General features: G+C 39.6%; 1 protein-coding gene across 10 annotated transcripts in view; it reads left to right on the forward strand.

Annotated features, from left to right (window-relative positions):
- Nucleotides 1-379: 379 nt before the first annotated feature.
- The window catches only part of FAM135A (family with sequence similarity 135 member A), a 60,126-nt gene continuing 39,829 nt past the window's right edge, over nt 380-20,676 (forward strand). For 3 of the 10 annotated variants that reach the window (XR_014494445.1, XM_083379541.1, XM_083379548.1), the window contains exons 1-3: nt 805-1,440; nt 18,367-18,452; nt 20,127-20,251. Coding sequence is in view for 8 of the 10 variants with exons in the window: in XM_083379541.1 (XP_083235667.1) it covers nt 20,175-20,251 (77 nt within the window). In the remaining 2 variants the exon portion in view is untranslated. Of the gene's footprint in view, nt 762-796; nt 1,652-18,366; nt 18,453-19,546; nt 19,612-20,126; nt 20,252-20,676 lie in introns of those variants that run through there. The other 7 variants (XM_083379545.1, XM_083379543.1, XR_014494444.1 and 4 more) reach the window with 7 other exon arrangements.

Raw genomic sequence — 20,676 nt, forward strand, 5'->3', positions numbered from 1 at the left:
ATCTGCCAGTTGTTGTTGGGTTTTTTTTTGTACTACATCTTGATTAGATTAACTTCTGGTTATTTGAGGGCCACATTCCTAGAGCTTTTTTAAAATTCAAGATAATAACGTATCTATTTGAGCAGTCTGACCTGGTCTGATGGGTTAGGGTTGGGGTTTTAAATACATCTTAATTATTTATTTTAACCTTGGGCATTTATTTAATCGCTTTTAACTTTTGTATCCTGTTTTTGTATTTATTGCCCTGTACACCGCCCTGAGTCCTTCGGGAGAAGGGCGGTATAAAAATTTAATTAAATAAATAAATAAATAAATAAATAAATAAATAAATAAATAAATAAATAAATAAATAAATAAAAAGCCTTTGAAGAAAGAGCTGGACTCTCGCTCCTAAGATTAGCTGGCTTTCTGGTGATACCTAGGCAAATCGCCCTGCCTTTTGAAACCTTTTGCGAATTCACCTTCCCGTTTTTCGTTACACCCGGGACAACTTGGGGAGTCGCTTTAAGGCTGGATTGTGCTACATGTTTAATTTATGTTGCTTTCGGGGTCTTTTCACGTCCTGGGGCTCCAAAGAGACAGCGTTCTCTCTGGAAAGACTTGGCGAGATAAAACCGCTATAAACTGAGGCTGTAAACCGGCTTAGAGAGCTTGCGGCGGTTTGACGGCTGCTTGAAGCCGCGGCGGCGGCGGCAACTGCCTGCTTCTACAGCCCTCCCAGGCAGGAATTCACCGGGAGAAGAAGAAACTCTTTCGGCCAGGTAAGTAAAAAGCCACCCTCCACCACCACCTCCACCACCGTTCAGCATCCCCGGAGAGAGGCGGTAGCGCCGGAGGAAGACGTGCCCCCCCGGAGGGTCCCTCACAAAGCGTCGGCCTGGCAGCGCCTTCTCTTTTCCGCGCTTTTTTGTTTGGCTCGCCGGCCAGAGGGAGCAGCAGCAGCAGCGGTCCCGCGCACGGCCCAGCAGGGGGCGCTCCAGCCGGGAAGGCGGAGGGAACCGCCGCGGCCAGCTCTCTCCTCTTCCAGCTCGAGCTCCGGGAAAGCGGGAGCGACGGCGAGGGCAGTCACGAGCCCGGCGCCCAGGCATTCCTCCCCGTCGCCGTCGCCGCTGCCGCCGCCTCTCCCCCGGGATGCCGCCCTCGCTCCGGAGCGTCGCCTGCGGGGCATAACTTGGGCGCTCCCTGCCGGCCCTCACGGCGCACGCCGCCTCTTCTCTCCCGCCCTGGTCGTTGGGTGGCTGGCTGGTGACGGCGGCGGCGGCTCGTAACTCGCTTCCCCAACGCACGGGCCGTTCGGCCGGGAAAGGGAGGGAGGGAGGGAGGGAGGGGAACCGGCGTCGGATGTTCGCGTTACGCCACGCCGGTGCTGTGGTTGAGGCCTGGGCTCGTCTTCAAAGAGGAGCCAGCCAGCAGATCCGGAAGAGGTGAGGAGACGGGCAGGTGGGTGCCGCTCCCGGCCAGCAGGGAAGCCTGTTTTTCTGCCGCTCTCGCCAGTCGGTCGGCGGGGCCCAGGTGGGAAAACCCGAACAGGGAAAAAAAAGGCTGTTATTGCTGTGAGGAAGAGGGGCGTCCCTTTCCTCTTGCACGAAGGCAGAGGCAGCCTGCGCAAGACATTGGGGGCTTCGCCAAGAGGGTCCCCAAAAGGTAAAAAGTGAATATATATATATATTTTAAAATAAAAATGATCTGGGCTTTCGAGTGAAAGTCAAGCCTGGTAATTCAGTCCCAAGTGGGTCGTGGCGTTTCCCTTAAACTAAGGGAGCAAAGCTTGGTGTGTGTGTGTTTTTGTTTCTCTCTCTCTCTCTCTCTCTCTCTCCCTCCCTCTCCCTCTCTCTCTCCCCTCTCTCTCTCCCCCCCTCTCCCTCTCTCTCTCTCTCTCTCTCCCCCCTCTCCCTCTCTCTCTCTCCCCTCTCCCTCTCTCTCTCCCTCTCCCTCTCTCTCTCCTTCTCTCCCCCTCTCCCTCTCTCTCTCTCTCTCTCTCCCCCCTCTCCCTCTCTCTCTCCCTCTCCCTCTCTCTCTCCTTCTCTCCCCCTCTCCCTCTCCCTCTCTCTCTCTCTCTCTCTCTCCCTCTCTCTCTCTCTCTCCCTCTCCCTCTCCCTCTCTCTCTCCTTCTCTCCCCCTCTCCCTCTCCCTCCCTCTCTCTCTCCCCCCCTCTCTCTCTCTCCTCTCTCTCCTTCTCTCTCCCTCTCTCTCTCCCCCCCCCTCTCTCTCTCTCTCCCCTCTCCCTCTCTCTCTCCCTCTCCCTCTCTCTCTCCTTCTCTCCCCCTCTCCCTCTCTCTCTCTCTCCCCCCTCTCTCTCTCTCCTCTCTCCCTCTCTCTCCCTCTCTCTCTCCCCCCCCCCCTCTCTCTCTCTCTCTCTCTCTCTCTCTCTCTCTCGTGTGTTCCCTTTTCGTTTCTGGCTGTATTTTATTTGTAAATCTCAAACGAGATCCCACGAACTACTCTCCCCGGATTCCTCTTCGCCCTCCCCTTCGTACTCGAGAGTACTGAACTGTCCTTTGGCTTTTTGCCCTGTTTGAAATAGTTTTCTCTCATTTCTGTGTAGTTCAAGCAGAGCAGCCGAGGTTGCCCGTTGAATTACGGCTTTTTCATCGTCTTAGGGGGAAAAAAAAAGCCTGGTGTTGCTAAGTAAAAAGCTCTTTCCCTTTGATTTCGCGGGGTTTCGAAGTTGTTTTTGTTCTTGGGGGCATTTTGTTCTCTCTTATTCTTAAAGCTGGAATAGAAAGGAAAGAAAGACCTCTCCAGCCCAATGCATTGTGCTGTATAACCAGATATAACTTTGGTATTACCTGTTATTTAGAGTAGAGATGTCTACTATTTTTCCACACATTAGAAATATACATTCTTCACATTCCTAGGATAATACTGTGACCTGGTTTGACTCTGCCAAAGCCACTTAATAATACCTTATTAAAACAGCTCTTTATTGGGTTTTAGGTAGTGTACCTTAAAACCTGTCCTAACATATAAGAGTGTTATTTTAAGGGCTGTATCCACTTGATTGGGTATACTTAGTTATTATTGTCTTGATTTGTTTTAGCTACCGAAGCATATAATTTATTTATTTAAAAAATTTATATGGCTGCCCAACTCATGGTGATTCCTGGTGGCTTACAGATAACTTCCTGTGACCTTAAAAATGCCATTCTCATGATACTTATATAATTTAAATTAATTTAAACCTTTTACCATTTTTTCTTTAATGTTGCTTACATTGATTGACAATAACCTCAAAAAGATCTTTTCCAGAAGTCTTTAGAAATGATTTCCCTATAGCTCTAGTGTTTGTTACCTGTTTTCTTACATTTGTATATATATATTAATGAACTGTAACTGTGGTTTCATAGTGGTTTTGAATGGTTTCCTTACCTCAAAATATATTTATTCAAACAAAAGTTTGGGGCAAAGATGAGTTGTGGATGTAACTAGATTATTAAAGTCTCCCGCCCCTCTCTTTCACTCACACACACACACACACACACACACACACACACACACACAGACACAATGTTTTCAGAGAGATGGCTGTGTTGCATCTTGTGATATTTTAGACTAACAGGTTTATTATAGCATAAGTTTTTGTTGAACATTTTTTTCTTCCTAGCATTTTCCTGCAAGTACAAGGTACTTACATATACATTTCAAAGTTTCACAGTGGTACAAGATTGTTGCACATACTTTTTTAAAAAAGTATACGGTAATCTAGTTAAGGCATGTCAAACTTGTCATGTGACATCACGCGATGTATCAGGACTTTTTCCCCATTGCCGGCAATGGGGTGGATGTGGTTTTGGTGTCACACATCTGGCCCGTGGGCCACCAGTTTGACATGCCTGATCTAGTTTATTTTGATATCAATCCTTATTGTATTTATACCACAATATATTGTAAGTTGTAAGGTTATGAGTGACCATCACATCACAATTATAAACAGGGCTGAGAACTGATTTCCATTCACTACTTAGACTGATTGTGGCTTAGTTCATCCAAACTAATAGGCTGTTATTGATAATAACAATCGGCACACTGAGTGCCATATACTGAAAAATCTTGCCTGGCACATTGACAAAATTTCCATCTGTCAATTTCAAAAGGCCATCTTGCTTGGATCCGCACATATATTATACTGATACATTACGACATCCTAGGTTCGTGGGAAGACCTTGATGTATAATAATGCCAACATCAGTTAAAGAACTGGCAGCCGTGATTTCACATTGTCTTGAACAATAATAATAATAGTAATGTATTAAATTTGTATGCCATGCTTCTTGCTTTGAGGTCACTGTTTGGAATTCAGAAAAAGCAAACCATAATCTGATATTAGACATAAGCCAACCATAATTTATAAGAAATGACTTCCCACTTCATCACAATGAGCAAAAATAATTTTAGTAAAAAAAAAGAAATACAGTAAAAAAGTTCTTAAAATACAGTAAATGATCTCTTCTTTTCATATTTCATATCTATAAATAAAGTCCATTAGGATTATCAGAAATAGCAGCATATCTGTTTTAACTTAGATAAAATAAACTTTATATTTCTTTTATATATAACAATCTTGATCTTTAAGATGTCCAGTGTAGCATATTTTCCCATATCATTCTTGTAGCTTGTCACTTTTAAAACCAATTCGGTCTCTGTCTTATTCTTCTTCCATAATATCTTTTAAGCTATCTGTTATAGCAAACATCCTTAAAATTTACTTCAAGATCCATTGTTCACAAATAACTCTCAATATGTCCAATGTGAAGGACAATTTTACTCCATTCTGTATAAATAAATCAAATTTAACTGTTCTTTAATTATAATCTAATTCCTTTTAGTTCCCTCTTAATGTTCAGCTTTCAAAATCGCAACTTTTTTTAAAATTCAAAACAGCATTTTCCCACAGGAAAGATTCTTATAACTTGCTTTTTTCCTCTTTATGAATTTAAATCATAACTTTGTTTTTAGTACCATCAAATTATCCAGCCACAATTTAAAGCCAGATAGTAAATTTGTATGCAGATGATACCACTCTAATGGCAGAAAGTGAAGAGGAACTAAAGAGCCTCTTGTTGCGAGTGAAGAAGAGTGCAAAGGTTAGGTGGAAACTAAACATTAAGAAAACCAAGATCATGGCATCCTGCCCTCTCAATTCCTGGCAAATAGATGGGGAAGAAATGGAGGTAGTGACAGATTTTATTTTCCTGGGCTCCAAGATCACCGCAGATGGGACTGCAGCCAAGAAATTAAAAGACGCTTGCTCCTGGGGAGGAAAGCCATGGCAAATCTAGACAGCACACTAAAAAGCAAAGACATCACCCTGTCAACAAAAGTGCGTATAGTCAAGGCAATGGTCTTCCCAGTTGCAATGTATGGCTGTGAAAGTTGGACCATAAGAAAGGCTGAGTGCCAAAGAATTGAAGCCTTTGAACTATGGTGCTGGAGAAGACTCCTGCGAGTCCCTTGGACTGCAAGGCGATCAAACCGGTCAGTCCTAGAGGAGATCAACCCTGACTGCTCTTTAGAAGGCCAGATCCTGAAGCTAAAACTCAAATACTTTGGCCACCTAATGAGAAGGAAGGACTCACTGGAGAAGAGCCTAATGCTGGGAAAGATTGAGGGCAATAGAAGAAGGGGACGACAGAGAATGAGGTGGCTGGATGGAGTCACTGAAGCAGTAGGCGTGAGCCTAAATGGCTCCAGAAGATGGTAGAGGACAGGAAGGCCTGGAGGAACATTGTCCATGGGGTCGCGATGGGTTGGACACAACTTCACAACTAACAACAAGAACAGTAAATTTGCAGATAGCTTAAGTATTTAGTTCTACACAGGGACTTGAAGAAACTGTGGAGAAATTTTTACATTAACTAAATCCTCCAACATAAAACATTAAAATAATAAAGTTTAACATTAATTATATTTCATTAATTATTAAAATTGACTTAAAACTAACAAACATAGCAAGGGAGGGAGCAAGTTACAGGATGGAGGTGGAGACTTATCTCAATCCATTAACCACCTCCAGTATGACACGCCCCTATCAGAGCCCCAGGCCAATTGGCAAAGCCAGGTTTCCAGGCCCTTTTGGAAGGCCAACAAGGTGCTCCGTCAAGAGGCACAATGTTCCAGAGTGCAGGAGCCATGACAGAAAAGACTCTTCTCCTAGACCCTGCCAGCCAAAATTCCTTGACTGATGGGGTCCTTCAGCATGCCCTTCCACCTGCCCCATGTGGGTGGGGTGGGCCAATTCATTGGGGTGAGACAGTTATTCAGGTTATCTGGACCCATGCCATAAAGGGCTTTAAAGGTAATAACCACACCTTGAATTGGGCCTGGAAGCGAACTGGCAACCAGTGCAGCTTGCACAACAGCAATGTAACATCACCCGAGTAGTCCTAAGAACTGTCCTTGCAACTGCATTCTGTACCAACCGTAGCTTCCAAATCTTCAAGGGTAACCTTGTGTAGAGAGTGTTGCAGTAGTCCAGAATATATAAAAACACCAGGAATCCTATTAACCCTTATCTGGGAAAATATCCAGTTTTCAAGGTCTTTTGGGACTGCCATCAGGGTGTATGGATCTCTCGGGGGACCTCATTTCAGAGAGCATGTCTTACCACCGAGAAAGAACACACCCAATGTGCCAGATCATATTGGCCAAACAGAAACTATGAGAAAAATCCCTGGGCCTAGTTCCAAAAGCCACAAACACTCAGTTTTGGTATGATTGAGATGTTCTTCCTGGCCTTCCTTAGGAAAAGCACAGTAATTTTTCTGGGTTTTGTGGCCTGTGGTGAATAGCTGTAAATATGATTCTTCCCCTTGAATAAAGCTGGCCAAGCACTGTCAGGTTCTTTGTCTGGAGCTATTCTTTCTCTTTGCTAGAAGTGACCTTACAAACTAGAGATTGTATGGACTGCCTGTTTTGTGTCCTGTAGCATGCCTCTAGATCAGGGATCCCCAATCTCCAGTCCGTAGACCAGCATCAGGCTGCGGCATGCCAGTAACTGGGCTGCACAAACAAGTGAAGCTCCATCCACAGGATGCAGGCAGCATGCAAAACCATGCCCACTCCAGTCCACAGAAAAGCCTTTCTCCGTGGAATTGGTCCATGGTGCCCAAAAGGTTGTGGGCCACTGCTCTAGATGTCAGGGGATCCTTAAGTGACAGTGCTAATGTCATAGTCCAAAAACTAGGTACAGCTAGAAACAAAAAAAGAAAATTGAAATGCACGTTAAACTTATTTTTAATTAAATAGTTCATGTGATTATTGTTGATTTATTAAACAGTTTATTGCTCAATGATTTAACAGTTATTACATTAAGAATTACAGGAATTTGTTAACTTATAAAAGGCCTTTGGGAATTATATAAAAGGTTTTCAGGAATTGCATGCAGGCGTGAGCCTCAGTTTTTCTATATATTTTCACAGACATCACTTGGAAAGATGAATGATATATTCAGGATGTGTGACCATTGATATTACCTGCTATTCATTTCTATAAGTTATGTCCTACAAAACAAAACCTATTTCTTTCTTTTAGAACACTTAGGAGTATAAAGGAGGAAAAAGTTCATTGAATACAATAATTTCTCTTTTTCTCCATCTTTATATTTCCTTGTGTTTGTAATTTTGTTTTAATAGATAATGTTTTCAGAGTGTAAATTGAGAAATCTGCTTAGAAGATGTTGTTGTTGTTGTTGTTAGCTGCGAAGTCGTGTCCGACTCATCGCGACCCTATGGACAACGTTCCTCCAGGCCTTCCTGACAGGTCATAGCTGAGAGTTCTGACAAAACGTGATCCACTGGAGGAGGAAATGGCAACCCACTCCAGTATCTTTGCCATGAAAACCCTATGGACAGTACCAAAAGGCAAAACGATATGATGCTGGAAGATGAGCCCCTCAGGTCGGAAGGCGTCCAATATGCTACTGGGGAAGAGCAGAGGGCTAGTACTAGTAGCGCCAGAAAGAATGAAGCGACTGGGCCAAAGCCGAAAGGACGCTCAGCTGTGGATGTGTCTGGTGGTGAAAGGAAAGTCCGATGCTGTAAAGATTTTTTCTCCATAGGAACCTGGAATGTAAGATCCATGAATCAAGGAAAGCTGGACGTGGTCAAACAAGAGATGTCAAGAATGAACATCGACATCTTAGGTATCAGCGAACTAAAATGGACAGGAATGGGTGAATTTAATTCAGATTTAATTAGAAGATGTATAGCTAGATAAATGATTGAAATAACTAAATAAATAATCGGGGATTAATCAGGGAGAAAATAATGGTGAATAAACTTTCCTTTAAAAATATCCTTTGGTGTTTTCAATTTTATTTAGAACATATTACAAAATCATCTGGGATGCATTAAATTTCAATGATAGAACACAGGAGTTTCATGGTGAAGAAGCATAGAATAAGATGCTAGGAAGACATAATTTGCCAAAGCTACTGCTTTTTTCCATGTTCACATAGTTGGCCAAGGCTATAAAAATTCTACATTAGACTGTAAACTGTCAAAATATGGAGTCTGGATAAGTTAATACAGTTCTTTTCAGATTCAATAAGTAGCTGATTATATTTTTAATCAACCATGTGAAGATTCTAATGCTTTTGTTCATTTATTCCTCATTCATGTATCATATTTGTTTTTTGTTTCCTAATAGCCATTATCTCTCTAATAGAATGAGATGTTCCTGTTTGGGAACATAATTATTTTCTAATGGAAATACGATTATTTTTCAGTTTGTTTTTAACATTTACAGTAGAAATATTTGCACAAGGACCTGTACCCTTTGAGCCTTATGTGAAAATTTATAGCAGTAGCTTATATGGTATAAGATCCGAATTGTACAAGCAGTGAAAGTCTCTGTGACTCTGTATGGAAGCAAAAGTTGGTATTTGAAGAGGCAGAATACAAAGGGAGTTGAGGCTTTTGAATTTTATTGTTGGGGAAGACTCCTAAATATACTGTGGACAGCCACGAAAGCAAACAAATGCACCACTGAATAAATCAACCGAGAGTTCTTACTCAAGGCACAAATTATTAAGCTCAAATTAACCTACTTCAGAGATACTGTGTGAATACCTAGTTCTCTGGAAAAGGTTCTAATGCGGTTCTAATGCTGGGAAAAATGAAAGACGAAATGAGTATGACCTTGGAATAAAATAACTAAGTGAATTAATACTAGTAATAATATGGAAATAGGGCTTTTTTTTCCTGGGTGAATTTCCTGGTAAAATGACAAGAAAGCAATATCTGTTTTTATACCAAAGCAGCCATACTTACTATCTGTATTGAGACTGTACAGTCTAGTGCGCTGTATATTTCACTCACACCTTGCAAGAAAGATTAGATCATGAACTTTGGCCGGTATGTGAGAGTGGAGTTTTTCCATCCATCCATCCATCTGCTACACCAGTCAAACTGATTCTGCAGTGTACAATTCCTGAAATCCATAATTTGGATTAAACGTAGAAAAATAAGAAAAGCATTATCAGTGAGATAATCAAAATTATTATTAAAAACAGAGATCACACTACAACTGTACATAAATCAGGAATATAAGCATTCAACACCCCACCTTCAGTTAACTCTGTTCAGGGGAATAGTCCACAACCCTGCCTTCAAGGCTTAAGGGCACAACTACCGTAGGACTTTACAAACTTTCAAGAATCAAGAGGTGCACTCTGAAGACTTATATTTGAAAATGGATGCCCCGTCTACATAGAAACCCAGTGTACAAAACACTGCTACAGCCTTTTTACTAATGAGTTCTTACATTTATAAATGATCTCCAGGAGGAAAGTATTTGAAATCGCATGAATAAAATGCTTCAAGGTTATTACTAAGGAGAAAAATGAAGGCTGTTAGCTTACTTCAGATTTTAATCCCCATAGATGATACTATCCTGAAAGTCAAAAATGCAAATGATCTGCAAGCTGTAGTAATAAAAATCAAGGAGAACAGTGAACAAATGAGACTAAAATTAAATACAAAAACTAATGGCAACAGGTTGAACAACCAACCTTAGAATTGGCAACAAGGGTATCAAAGTGGTGGGGTAACTTTTAGAATCAACCCTTAATGATAAAGGAACAAGCAGTCAAGAAATACATTACAAAATAGCACACAATAAAGCAGCCATGAAGGCAGTGCCAAAGATATTAAAATGCTGTGGTTGTGCCTATACCTATAAGGATCGGAAATGTGCAAGCATGGTATTCTAACTATGGAAGTGAAAATTGGAATTTAAAGAATAGGAAGAGTATTGACCCTTTTGATCTTTGGTGTGGAAGAAGACTCTTGAGAATACCAGAAAAGAAAACAAAAGGTTGAACAAATCAACCCAGAGTTCTCTCTCGCACCAATGACCAGATTCAAATGATCATACTTTGGATGATCCATTATGCAAAGTTTCTAATTCTGGGAAATGGTGGAAGGAAAGAAAAGAGGATGACTAGCAGTAAGGTGAATGGACTCGTTTATAGAGTTATTAAGTGCACCGTTGGGAGACTTGGAAAAACTGGATAGGGATGGATTGTCGTGGAGGAAAGCTATGTGGTTACTTAGAATGAATGGCTCGATGGCATATAATCAATTTTAAAAAACATTTAAGATCTGAAATAAAATACATTTAAAGGTTTAGGGCAAGGGTAGGCAACCCCAGCTCTTTTATGACTCATGGACTTCAATTCCCAGAATTCCGGAGCCAGGAATTCTGGGAGTTGAAGTCCATGAGTCATAAAAGAGCCGAGGTTGCCTACCCCTGGTTTAGGGCAACATAGTTTTCCATTTCTCCTTTTCTTTTTATTATGAACTTTGATTCTTTCCTAAAAGGATACTTTGCATAATTACCAAGCTGTCATATAGACAATATTTATGGAATTGAAAAACAATTGTGTACTCTTTATGGCTGTGGTTTTTTTTTCTATTTGGCTTATGTGCAGCTATGTCTTAATAATTTTAAAACTCCACTCTCATGTACTGGCCCTATGTTTGGTGTATAACATACTGTTAACAAGAAACAGGAATGATCCATGATTGAGCATTGGATTCTTAAGTTCCATTCTTTCTTTCACAGTAGGAAGAATGAGATTCTATAGCAAAGCTAGTTTAATACTGGTGTATATGATTTGACCGTCCTATTATATAATTATAGGAACTTGGAATTGCTACTGTCTTCTACACAGCTATATTTCAAAGAAGGTATGATACTACTAGTCTTAGTCTCTAAAAAGAGTTCCTATCAGTGCTGAAGTAAATTTCAGACAGAGCTTGATAATGACTTTCAGGATAGGATTGTACATATATCTTAGCTCCTTAAGTGATATAAATCTGTTAATATGGTGCAAGCCTTTCTTTGTATCCTGTTTTGCTTCTATACCCATTAAGTTGTTTAGCTTTCACAAGCAATGACAGTACGGTAAATCTGTAACTTGCCACCATTTGTTCAGCAACTGTTCAAAGTCACAAGAGTGCTGAAAAAAGTGACTTATGACCAGTTGTCACGTATAAATATTGTTGCAGTGTCCCCGCGGTCACATGATTGTGATTCAGGTGCTTGGCAATTGTCATGCAGTTGCAGTGTCCTGGGGTCACTTGATTGCCGTTTGCAATGGCTTCCAACAAGCAAAGTCAATGTGGAGATCAGCAGGGAAGATCACAAATGGCAATCAAATGAAATGTCACTTAATGACCATGGTGATTTACTTAACAACCACAGAAAAATGACCGTAAAATTGGGTGCAGTCAGGTGATGTCTCATTTAATGACCATACCATTTAACAACAATTTTTTCAGTCCCTGTTTTGGTTGTAAGTCAAGTACTGCCTGTATTCAAATAAAAAGATTGAGTACATAGATCCTAGAAATAACTTGTTTTAAATTGCAGAGGAGGGTATTCTTTCATTATATATGCTACGACATAAAACCTGGGGAAAATTTCATTCTATCTATAATAAAGGGCATTAAATTTAATCATCTACTTCCATTAATATGCATTCTGCAATACAACAAATTAATGATGTTACCTCTATAACAGTAAAAACAACCACGATGCGTCATGCACTATGCATCACACTTCAAGTATATTATATTTGAAAAATTAAATATTTTCTTTCATAAGCACCCCTTTAATTTTTTATATGTAGTAAATATTTGTATAAGGACAAATCTATATGGTTCTTTTTTCCTATTTTAGATGTATTTTATGTTCCTGCTCCTCAGTGTTTGCTATATAATTCCAAACACCACTTTTTAGTCTTTATTCTTTATATTCCTGATTGTCTTTTTTATTTTTTTAATAGTATAGACTTCATATTTATAGTTCTAATTTTATTTTTTTGTGCAGAAGAATAGGCAATTTTATCTGCCTATTCCGAACATTTAAATTCATGCAGTATTTATTTTAAATACTTAATTAAGACACACAGTAGTGGAAAAGGTTCCTCCATACAGGGTTTCTGTCAGTCAGGGTCTAACAATCTAGAAAGGAACTGAATTAAAATAATTTTTTATATAATATTTCATTAGCACAATTACACTGTGATTAACTTTAATGATTTCATAGATGAGAATAGAAGTTATGTAGTTATATGGCAGGCAGTAATGAGAACACTTATGTTGTTATTGTTGTTGTTATAGCTGCGAAGTCGTGTCCGACCCATGGCAACCCTATGGACAATGTTCCTCCAGGCCTTCCTGTCCTCTACCATCTTCTGGAGTGTATTTAAGCTCACGCCTACTGCTTCAGTGACTCCATCCAGCCACCTTATTCTCTGTCGTCCCCTTCTTCTCTTGCCCTCAACCTTTCCCAGCATTAGGCTCTTCTCCAGTGAGTCCTTCCTTCTCATTAGGTGGCCAAAGTATTTGAGTTTTAGCTTCAGGATCTGGCCTTCTAAAGAGCAGTCAGGGTTGATCTCCTCTAGGACTGACCGGTTTGATCGCCTTGCAGTCCAAGGGACTCGCAGGAGTCTTCTCCAGCACCACAGTTCAAAGGCCTCAATTCTTTAGCGCTCAGCCTTTCTTATGGTCCAACTTTCACAGCCATACATTGCACCTGGGAAGACCATGGCCTTGACTATACGCACTTTTGTTGACAGGGTGATGTCTCTGCTTTTTAGTGTGCTGTCTAGATTTGCCCCCCTTCATGGATTACTGCCTTGTCGTGGCGAAGGGGCTTGCGTAATTCAATGAAGCTATGAGCTATGCCGTGCAGGGCCACCCAAGACGGACAGGTCATAGCAGAGAGTTCTGACAAAACGTGATCCACTGGAGAAGGAAATGGCAACCCACTCCAGTATCTTTGCCATGAAAACCCTATGGACAGTACCAAAAGGCAAAACGATATGACGCTGGAAGATGAGCCCCTCAGGTCGGAAGGCGTCCAATATGCTACTGGGGAAGAGCAGAGGGCTAGTACTAGTAGCGCCAGAAAGAATGAAGCGACTGGGCCAAAGCCGAAAGGACGCTCAGCTGTGGATGTGTCTGGTGGTGAAAGGAAAGTCCAATGCTGTAAAGATTTTTTCTCCATAGGAACCTGGAATGTAAGATCCATGAATCAAGGAAAACTGGACGTGGTCAAACAAGAGATGACAAGACTGAACATTGACATCTTAGGTATCAGTGAACTAAAATGGACAGGAATGGGTGAATTTAATTCAGATGACCATCAGGTATACTATTGTGGGCAAGAATCCTTCAGAAGAAATGGAGTAGCCTTCATAGTCAATAAAAGAGTAGGAAAAGCAATACTGGGATACAATCCTCAAAATGACAGAATGATCTCAGTTCGAATCCAAGGCAAACCATTCAATATCACAGTAGTCCAGGTCTATGCCCCAACCACCAGTGCTGAAGAGGATGAAATTGACCAGTTCTATGAAGCACTACAGCACCTTATAGAACTAACACCAAAAAATGATGTTCTTATCATCATGGGGGATTGGAATGCTAAAGTAGGAAGCCAAAAGATAACTGGAATAACAGGCAAGTTTGGCCTTGGAGTGCAAAATGAAGCAGGGCACAGGCTGATAGAATTCTGTCAAGAGAATACGATGGTCATAGCAAACACTCTTTTTCAACAACCCAAGAGACGGCTCTACACATGGACATCACCAGATGGTCAACACAGAAATCAGATTGACTATATGCTCTGCAGCCAAAGATGGAAAAGCTCTATACAGTCAGTAAAAACAAGACCAGGAGCTGACTGTGGCTCAGACCATGAGCTTCTCCTTGCAAAGTTTAGGCTTAAACTGAAGAAAGTAGGGAAAAGCACTAGGCCACTCAGGTATGAATTAAATCATATCCCTGTTGAATATACAGTAGAGGTGACAAATAGATTTAAGGAATTAGATCTGATAGACAGAGTGCCTGAAGAACTATGGACAGAGGTTCGCGACATTGTACAAGAGGTAGCAACCAAAACCATCCCAAAGAAAAAGAAATGCAAGAAAGCAAAATGGCTGTCTGAGGAAGCTTTGCAAATAGCTGAGGAAAGGAGGGAAGCGAAAGGCAAGGGAGAAAAAGAAAGATACGCCCAATTGAATGCAGAATTCCAGAGAATAGCTAGAAGAGATAAGAATGCCTTCTTAAATGAACAGTGCAAAGAAATAGAAGAAAACAATAGAATAGGGAGGACCAGAGATCTTTTCAAGAAAATTGGAGAAATGAAGGGAACGTTTAATGCAAAAATGGGCATGATAAAGGACCAAAATGGCAGGGACCTAACAGAGGCAGAAGAGATTAAGAAGAGGTGGCAAAATTACACAGAAGAACTATACAAGAATGAGCTTAACGTCCCTGATAATCACAATGAGGTGGTCACTGACCTCGAGCCAGACATCCTAGAATGTGAAGTGAAGTGGGCCTTAGAAAAGCTGAGCAACAACAAAGCTAGTGGAAGTGACAGTATTCCAGCTGAGCTATTCAAAATCTTAAAAGACAATGCAGTAAAAGTGCTACACTCAATTTGCCAGCAAATTTGGAAAACTCAACAATGGCCACAGGATTGGAAAAGATCAGTTTACATTCCAATTCCAAAGAAAGGCAGTGCCAAAGAATGTTCAAACTATCGCACCATTGCACTCATTTCTCATGCTAGTAAAGTCATGCTTAAAATCCTACAAGCTAGACTTCAGCAGTATGTGGATCGAGAACTACCAGAAGTACAGGCAGGATTTCGAAGAGGCAGAGGAACTAGAGATCAAATTGCCAACATACGCTGGATCATGGAGAAAGCTAGGGAGTTCCAGAAAAACATCTACTTCTGCTTCATTGACTATGCTAAAGCCTTTGATTGTGTGGATCATAACAAACTGGCAAGTTCTTAAAGAGATGGGAGTACCAGACCATCTTATTTGTCTCTTGAGAAACCTATATGCGGGTCAAGAAGCAACAGTGAGAACTGGACACGGAACCACTGATTGGTTCAAAATTGGGAAAGGAGTCCGGCAAGGATGTATACTGTCGCCCTGCCTATTTAACTTATATGCAGAGCACATCATGAGAAAGGCAGGGCTAGATGAATCAAAAGTTGGAATTAAGATTGCCGGAAGAAATATCAACAACCTGAGATACGCAGATGATACCACTCTAATGGCAGAAAGTGAAGAAGAACTAAAGAGCCTCTTGTTGCGGGTGAAGAAGGAGAGTGCAAAACTTGGGTTGAAACTTAACATTAAGAAAACCAAGATCATGGCATCTGGCCCTCTCAATTCCTGGCAAATAGACGGGGAAGAAATGGAAGTAGTGACAGATTTTATTTTTCTGGGCTCCAAGATCACTGCAGATGGGGACTGTAGCCAAGAAATCAAAAGACGCTTGCTCCTGGGGAGGAAAGCCATGGCAAATCTAGACAGCACACTAAAAAGCAGAGACATCACCCTGTCAACAAAAGTGCGTATAGTCAAGGCTATGGTCTTCCCAGTTGCAATGTATGGCAGTGAAAGTTGGACCATAAGAAAGGCTGAGCGCCAAAGAATTGAGGCCTTTGAACTGTGGTGCTGGAGAAGACTCCTGCGAGTCCCTTGGACCGCAAGGCGATCAAACCGGTCAGTCCTAGAGGAGATCAATCCTGACTGCTCTTTAGAAGGCCAGATCCTGAAGCTAAAACTCAAGTACTTTGGCCACCTAATGAGAAGGAAGGACTCACTGGAGAAGAGCCTAATGCTGGGAAAGATCGAGGGCAATAGAAGAAGGGGACGACAGAGAATGAGGTGGCTGGATGGAGTCACTGAAGCAGTAGGCGTGAGCTTAAATGGACTCCAGAAGATGGTAGAGGACAGGAAGGCCTGGAGGAATGTTGTCCATAGGGTCGCGATGGGTCGGACACGACTTCGCAGCTAACAACAACAACTAGATTTGCCATGGCTTTCCTCCCCAGGAGCAAGCGTCTTTTAATTTCTTGGCTAGAGTCCCCATCTGCGGTGATCTTGGAGCCCAGGAAAATAAAATCTGTCACTACCTCCATTTCTTCCCCATCTATTTGCCAGGAATTGAGATGGCCAGATGCCATGATCTTGGTTTTCTTAATGTTAAGTTTCAACCCAACTTTTGCACTCTTCTTCTTCACCCTCAACAAGAGGCTCTTTAGTTCCTCTTCACTTTCTGCCATTAGACTGGTATCTGCATATCTTAGGTTGTTGATATTTCTCCCAGCAATCTTAATTCCAACACTTATAGGATAATTTATTTGAGAGCAGCCATATTTTTCACCATTGAAATTTATTGAATGAGAAAAAGGACCAACCTCAAATTTCTAAATAAATTAAACCAAAGGGCAGATTATGACTTCATCTCAACACAAAGTGCAGCAATTTATTTTTCAGTGAAGAAAGAAATTTGGTGTGTTTATTGAAATAAAGATGGTTATTTAGTAAGCAGTCAACATCCTGTTTGTCACATCTATAAGATATTACATCTTTGCTTGTTAGCTTTTTATTTGTAGTTGTTAGCACTCTTGGAACAGTATAATAAAGCAATAATTGTATGTCCACTGGACACTGCAGAATGCTGTATAAATGATAAAATTATTTGTTTCAAATATTTATATACCATCTTTCAGTTTTCAGAAAAGCAGTTTATACCAATAATATTTATAACTTAAAAACCACTTTCTATGCCTTCTTTTTTCCCATACTCACAAATATCCCAACTTAGCTTCTTGTTATTAAATATAAGGAATATTATTTAATAAAATCCCAGAATTCTATCTGAGAAAACTATAGAATTATTCTATAAAGCCATACAATTATTTTGTTTCAGTAGGAACATGATTAGCGTATGATATGACCCAGTCATTCATTTCTTAAAAGCTCTGAAAGTGCTGCATTAGTATGCTGATGTTGGAGAAGTTAAAGGTGTTTGAAGAAGGCATTTTGCTCCTTAACTCCCCCTTAAGGGCTAAAATTCCCACTCTACCCCGTGACCTCTTGCCACTAGCAGCCCCAGGTGGAGCACAAAGATTATATAGTCCCCAGGCTAGAAAAAAAATATTTATCCCTGTCTTGGTCTCTGCTTATCTTAATTAGTCAGGCAATCCTTGCAAATGCTAGTTGCTTTTCTCGCCTAGTGAACTGAAAATTTACCTTAAATATCTTATTGTGCATTTAATAATTTAAAAACAGAATATAGATGTTCTAAAACAATTAAAATAAAACTAAAATGGTCACACTGTATTCCAAAGTGCTTCTCTTACAAGTTTGTCAATAGTTACAATACTGTTTATCTTACAGATTAAAATAATTTTTTCCTTGAGAAAGCACAGTATGAAAAAATCAGTTGCATGGGATTCAAAGAATACATATAAAACAGAAATGTATTTTCTTTGTGACAAAGGAACAGAAACCAGCCTAAACCAATTTAGTAGTTTCACATTGCTGTTAGTCGTAGGACGTTGATCAGTCAACATATAAATGAACCTAAGATTTAGATAAATAAAAGGCTATAATAAAGATACAGCATTAAAACTTATTTTTAATATAATAGATTTTTTAATTTGCTCTAAAATTAAGTATTGCCTACTATTAGATTATTTTTTTCTTCCCGCATTTAATCACAATAAATTAATGTGGTTTTTACAAAATATTCCTGACTTGTTGGTTTCATTTCAAATGTTATGGTTTTTTTTAGGCATTCACTTTCAAAATAAAGGTAATGCTTTCCCCTGTCCAGTCGTATCCAACTCTTGGGGGCGATGCTCATCTCCATTTCTTAGCTGAGGGAGCCAGCGTTGTCCAAAGACGCTTCCGTGGTCATGAGGCCAGCATGACTGTATGCCGAGGCACAAAGAATACTGTTAACGTTTTGTTTTATTCTAATGAGAAAACCCAGAAATAGATTGGATTTAGATATTCCATAATTTGCTTTCTTTTCCATGCAGAGTAAGCAGAATGGTTTTGATTGCAAAAATGAGGAACTGGAAGACTGCTTGTTACCTTCATTAAAATGGATTATTTATTATTAGAGGTAAAGATGAAGCTTAAACTTTTAGCAATACTGTAAATGCATAGTTGTAAGGTTTTCTATGTTAAGTCTCACTCTTACCATATTGTAATAAAGAGTTAGAAAATCTATATTCACTACTAAGGTGATGGATTTTTGAAGGAAATAATGTTCTGTCTTCTTGTTGGATCCTTAATGCTTTATATTAAATGAAATGCATTAAACAAAATATTAAGTATTGTAAGGAGGAGTAAATATTGTGTTACTGACCAAAGAGAACTGCAGGTATACAGCTTTGATCAGACTGATTACTAACAAAGCCTTAAAGCTTGGCACTTCCACTCTTGATACTTCTGAACATGGCCAAACATGCTTGAAGTTTACTGGACTGCTTATTTCTTTACAATTTTACTTTTTATTCTACACATGTTTGGATACAACAGTGTCTGACTGATCCTGCTTTGGCTCTAATGTAACTGATATTGCATTATTAGAATTATTTGAAAAGATTATATCAAATGCTTGTTAGTAAGCAAAAAAGTGTGCTTTGGGTTGCTATGTTAACTGGAAATACTCTGATTCAGCTTATTTTAAAGCATAATAAGCAAAATAAATGAATAAGTGTCCCCTTTGGACCTTATGTTAAATTATGTTGTAAGATCATATACAATATGACTAACAGTGAGCCTTGAAATTACACACTTGCCTACTTTCCCCTGGCTCAGCCAAGAAGAACTTGAGAAAGTTTGGGTTTCTTAATTAAGCCAGAATTATAAAATTATATGACTAATGGTTTGTTTGAACAAAACAGTGTTTAAGTGAAAGATCTTTTTTACTTTGGATGTGATGCAAAATTCTGGAATTTTGCTTTAAAAAATTCTGCTTTAAAATTGGTCACTTTTTTCATCATAATCACACTAGAGTAAGAGAGGAGATGAAGAGCCAAAAGGTAGATGCTGATGATATCCTGACTGCTAAATTGGGTTTTACTGTTACATCCAAAATAGGTTAAAATAAGCAATCCTCACTATCTGCATTCAGAAAATCAGGGCACTCATCAAGTGAGTGTACAAGTTAAACATAATTTTGCTGACATTGCTCAAATTACTTTTCTGCAGATATTTGCTTGTTCAGCATAATTGTGTTTAGAAGTCCTGCCTCACAGGAAAGCTAAAACCTACAGGTATAGTATGCATGACTGTTTTCTTCTGCAGACATTCACAAAAATGTCAGCAGAAGAAAGATGTTGTTTGGTGGGGTGTCTTAATCAGAGTGTTTCTGTGGAGCTCTAGCTTTCAAGACACTTTAATAGGCCCTTGTTGTGAAATTGCAACTCAGTTTTTAAAGTTTTATATCTGTCACTGAAAAGAAATAGAATGTATTTTCGTTGCTATAGAATCTAATGCAGCAGACTTAGCTACCGTATTTTAAGAATAATTAAAATTGAATAACATTTTTGTAGGCAAATTCATTAAATTTGCCACTTTAAATAGACATTTTCTTTCCACTGCTTCCCTTTCTTTCCCCTCTGTCATATAACATTAAAAAGTGATTCTAAAATGGCTGTGAAGCTTAAGAATTTAGGTTTTTTTTATTACAAAAAACAGATAATGAATTAGTGGAAATCATATTTATGAATGATATATACGAGTATGAGAGTCATTTATGAGTCACATCAATTGTCTTCCTTCTTTTCAGTAATTAAGTTCCTTGCAACTGTTCTACAGCTCCTCCATCTACATAAAAATGAGCGAAGTGCAAGCAATGGTAGAATTCTCTGTGGAGCTCCACAAATTTTATAATGTGGATTTGTTTCAAAGAGGGTGAGTTATTTTTCCTACCATACAATAAATGCTATAAATTCTGATGGTATTACTGCAGAAGTCTTTGTGTAGGGAAATTTATTGTGTGTTTTAATGCATATCTTGAGATAAAAAGTAGTGGAGGACATACTTTGATAAATGTTACTTATATAAGAAAAGCTGTTTGAATCATCTTTTTGAATTGATAGATGAGAAAGAGAGCGGGATTGAAAATATTACTATTTTAAAAAGGGTATTAACATTTGACATTTGCAACTTTGAAAGGATTTTAAATTACAATGATAAGGAACATAAACACCTTGATATTTAGGTTTCTGTGACATTTATAAATATAAATTAATAAAGTTGTGTCTTAGAATTTCCTCAAAAGGCTTTAAAGGTTTTTGTTTATGGTTTCTGTTGTTTATGGTACAGCAGTTTTGTGA

This window comes from Vipera ursinii (genome assembly GCF_947247035.1).
Source record: "Vipera ursinii genome assembly, chromosome: 1".
In the NCBI taxonomy this organism is placed as follows: Eukaryota; Metazoa; Chordata; class Lepidosauria; order Squamata; family Viperidae; genus Vipera; species Vipera ursinii.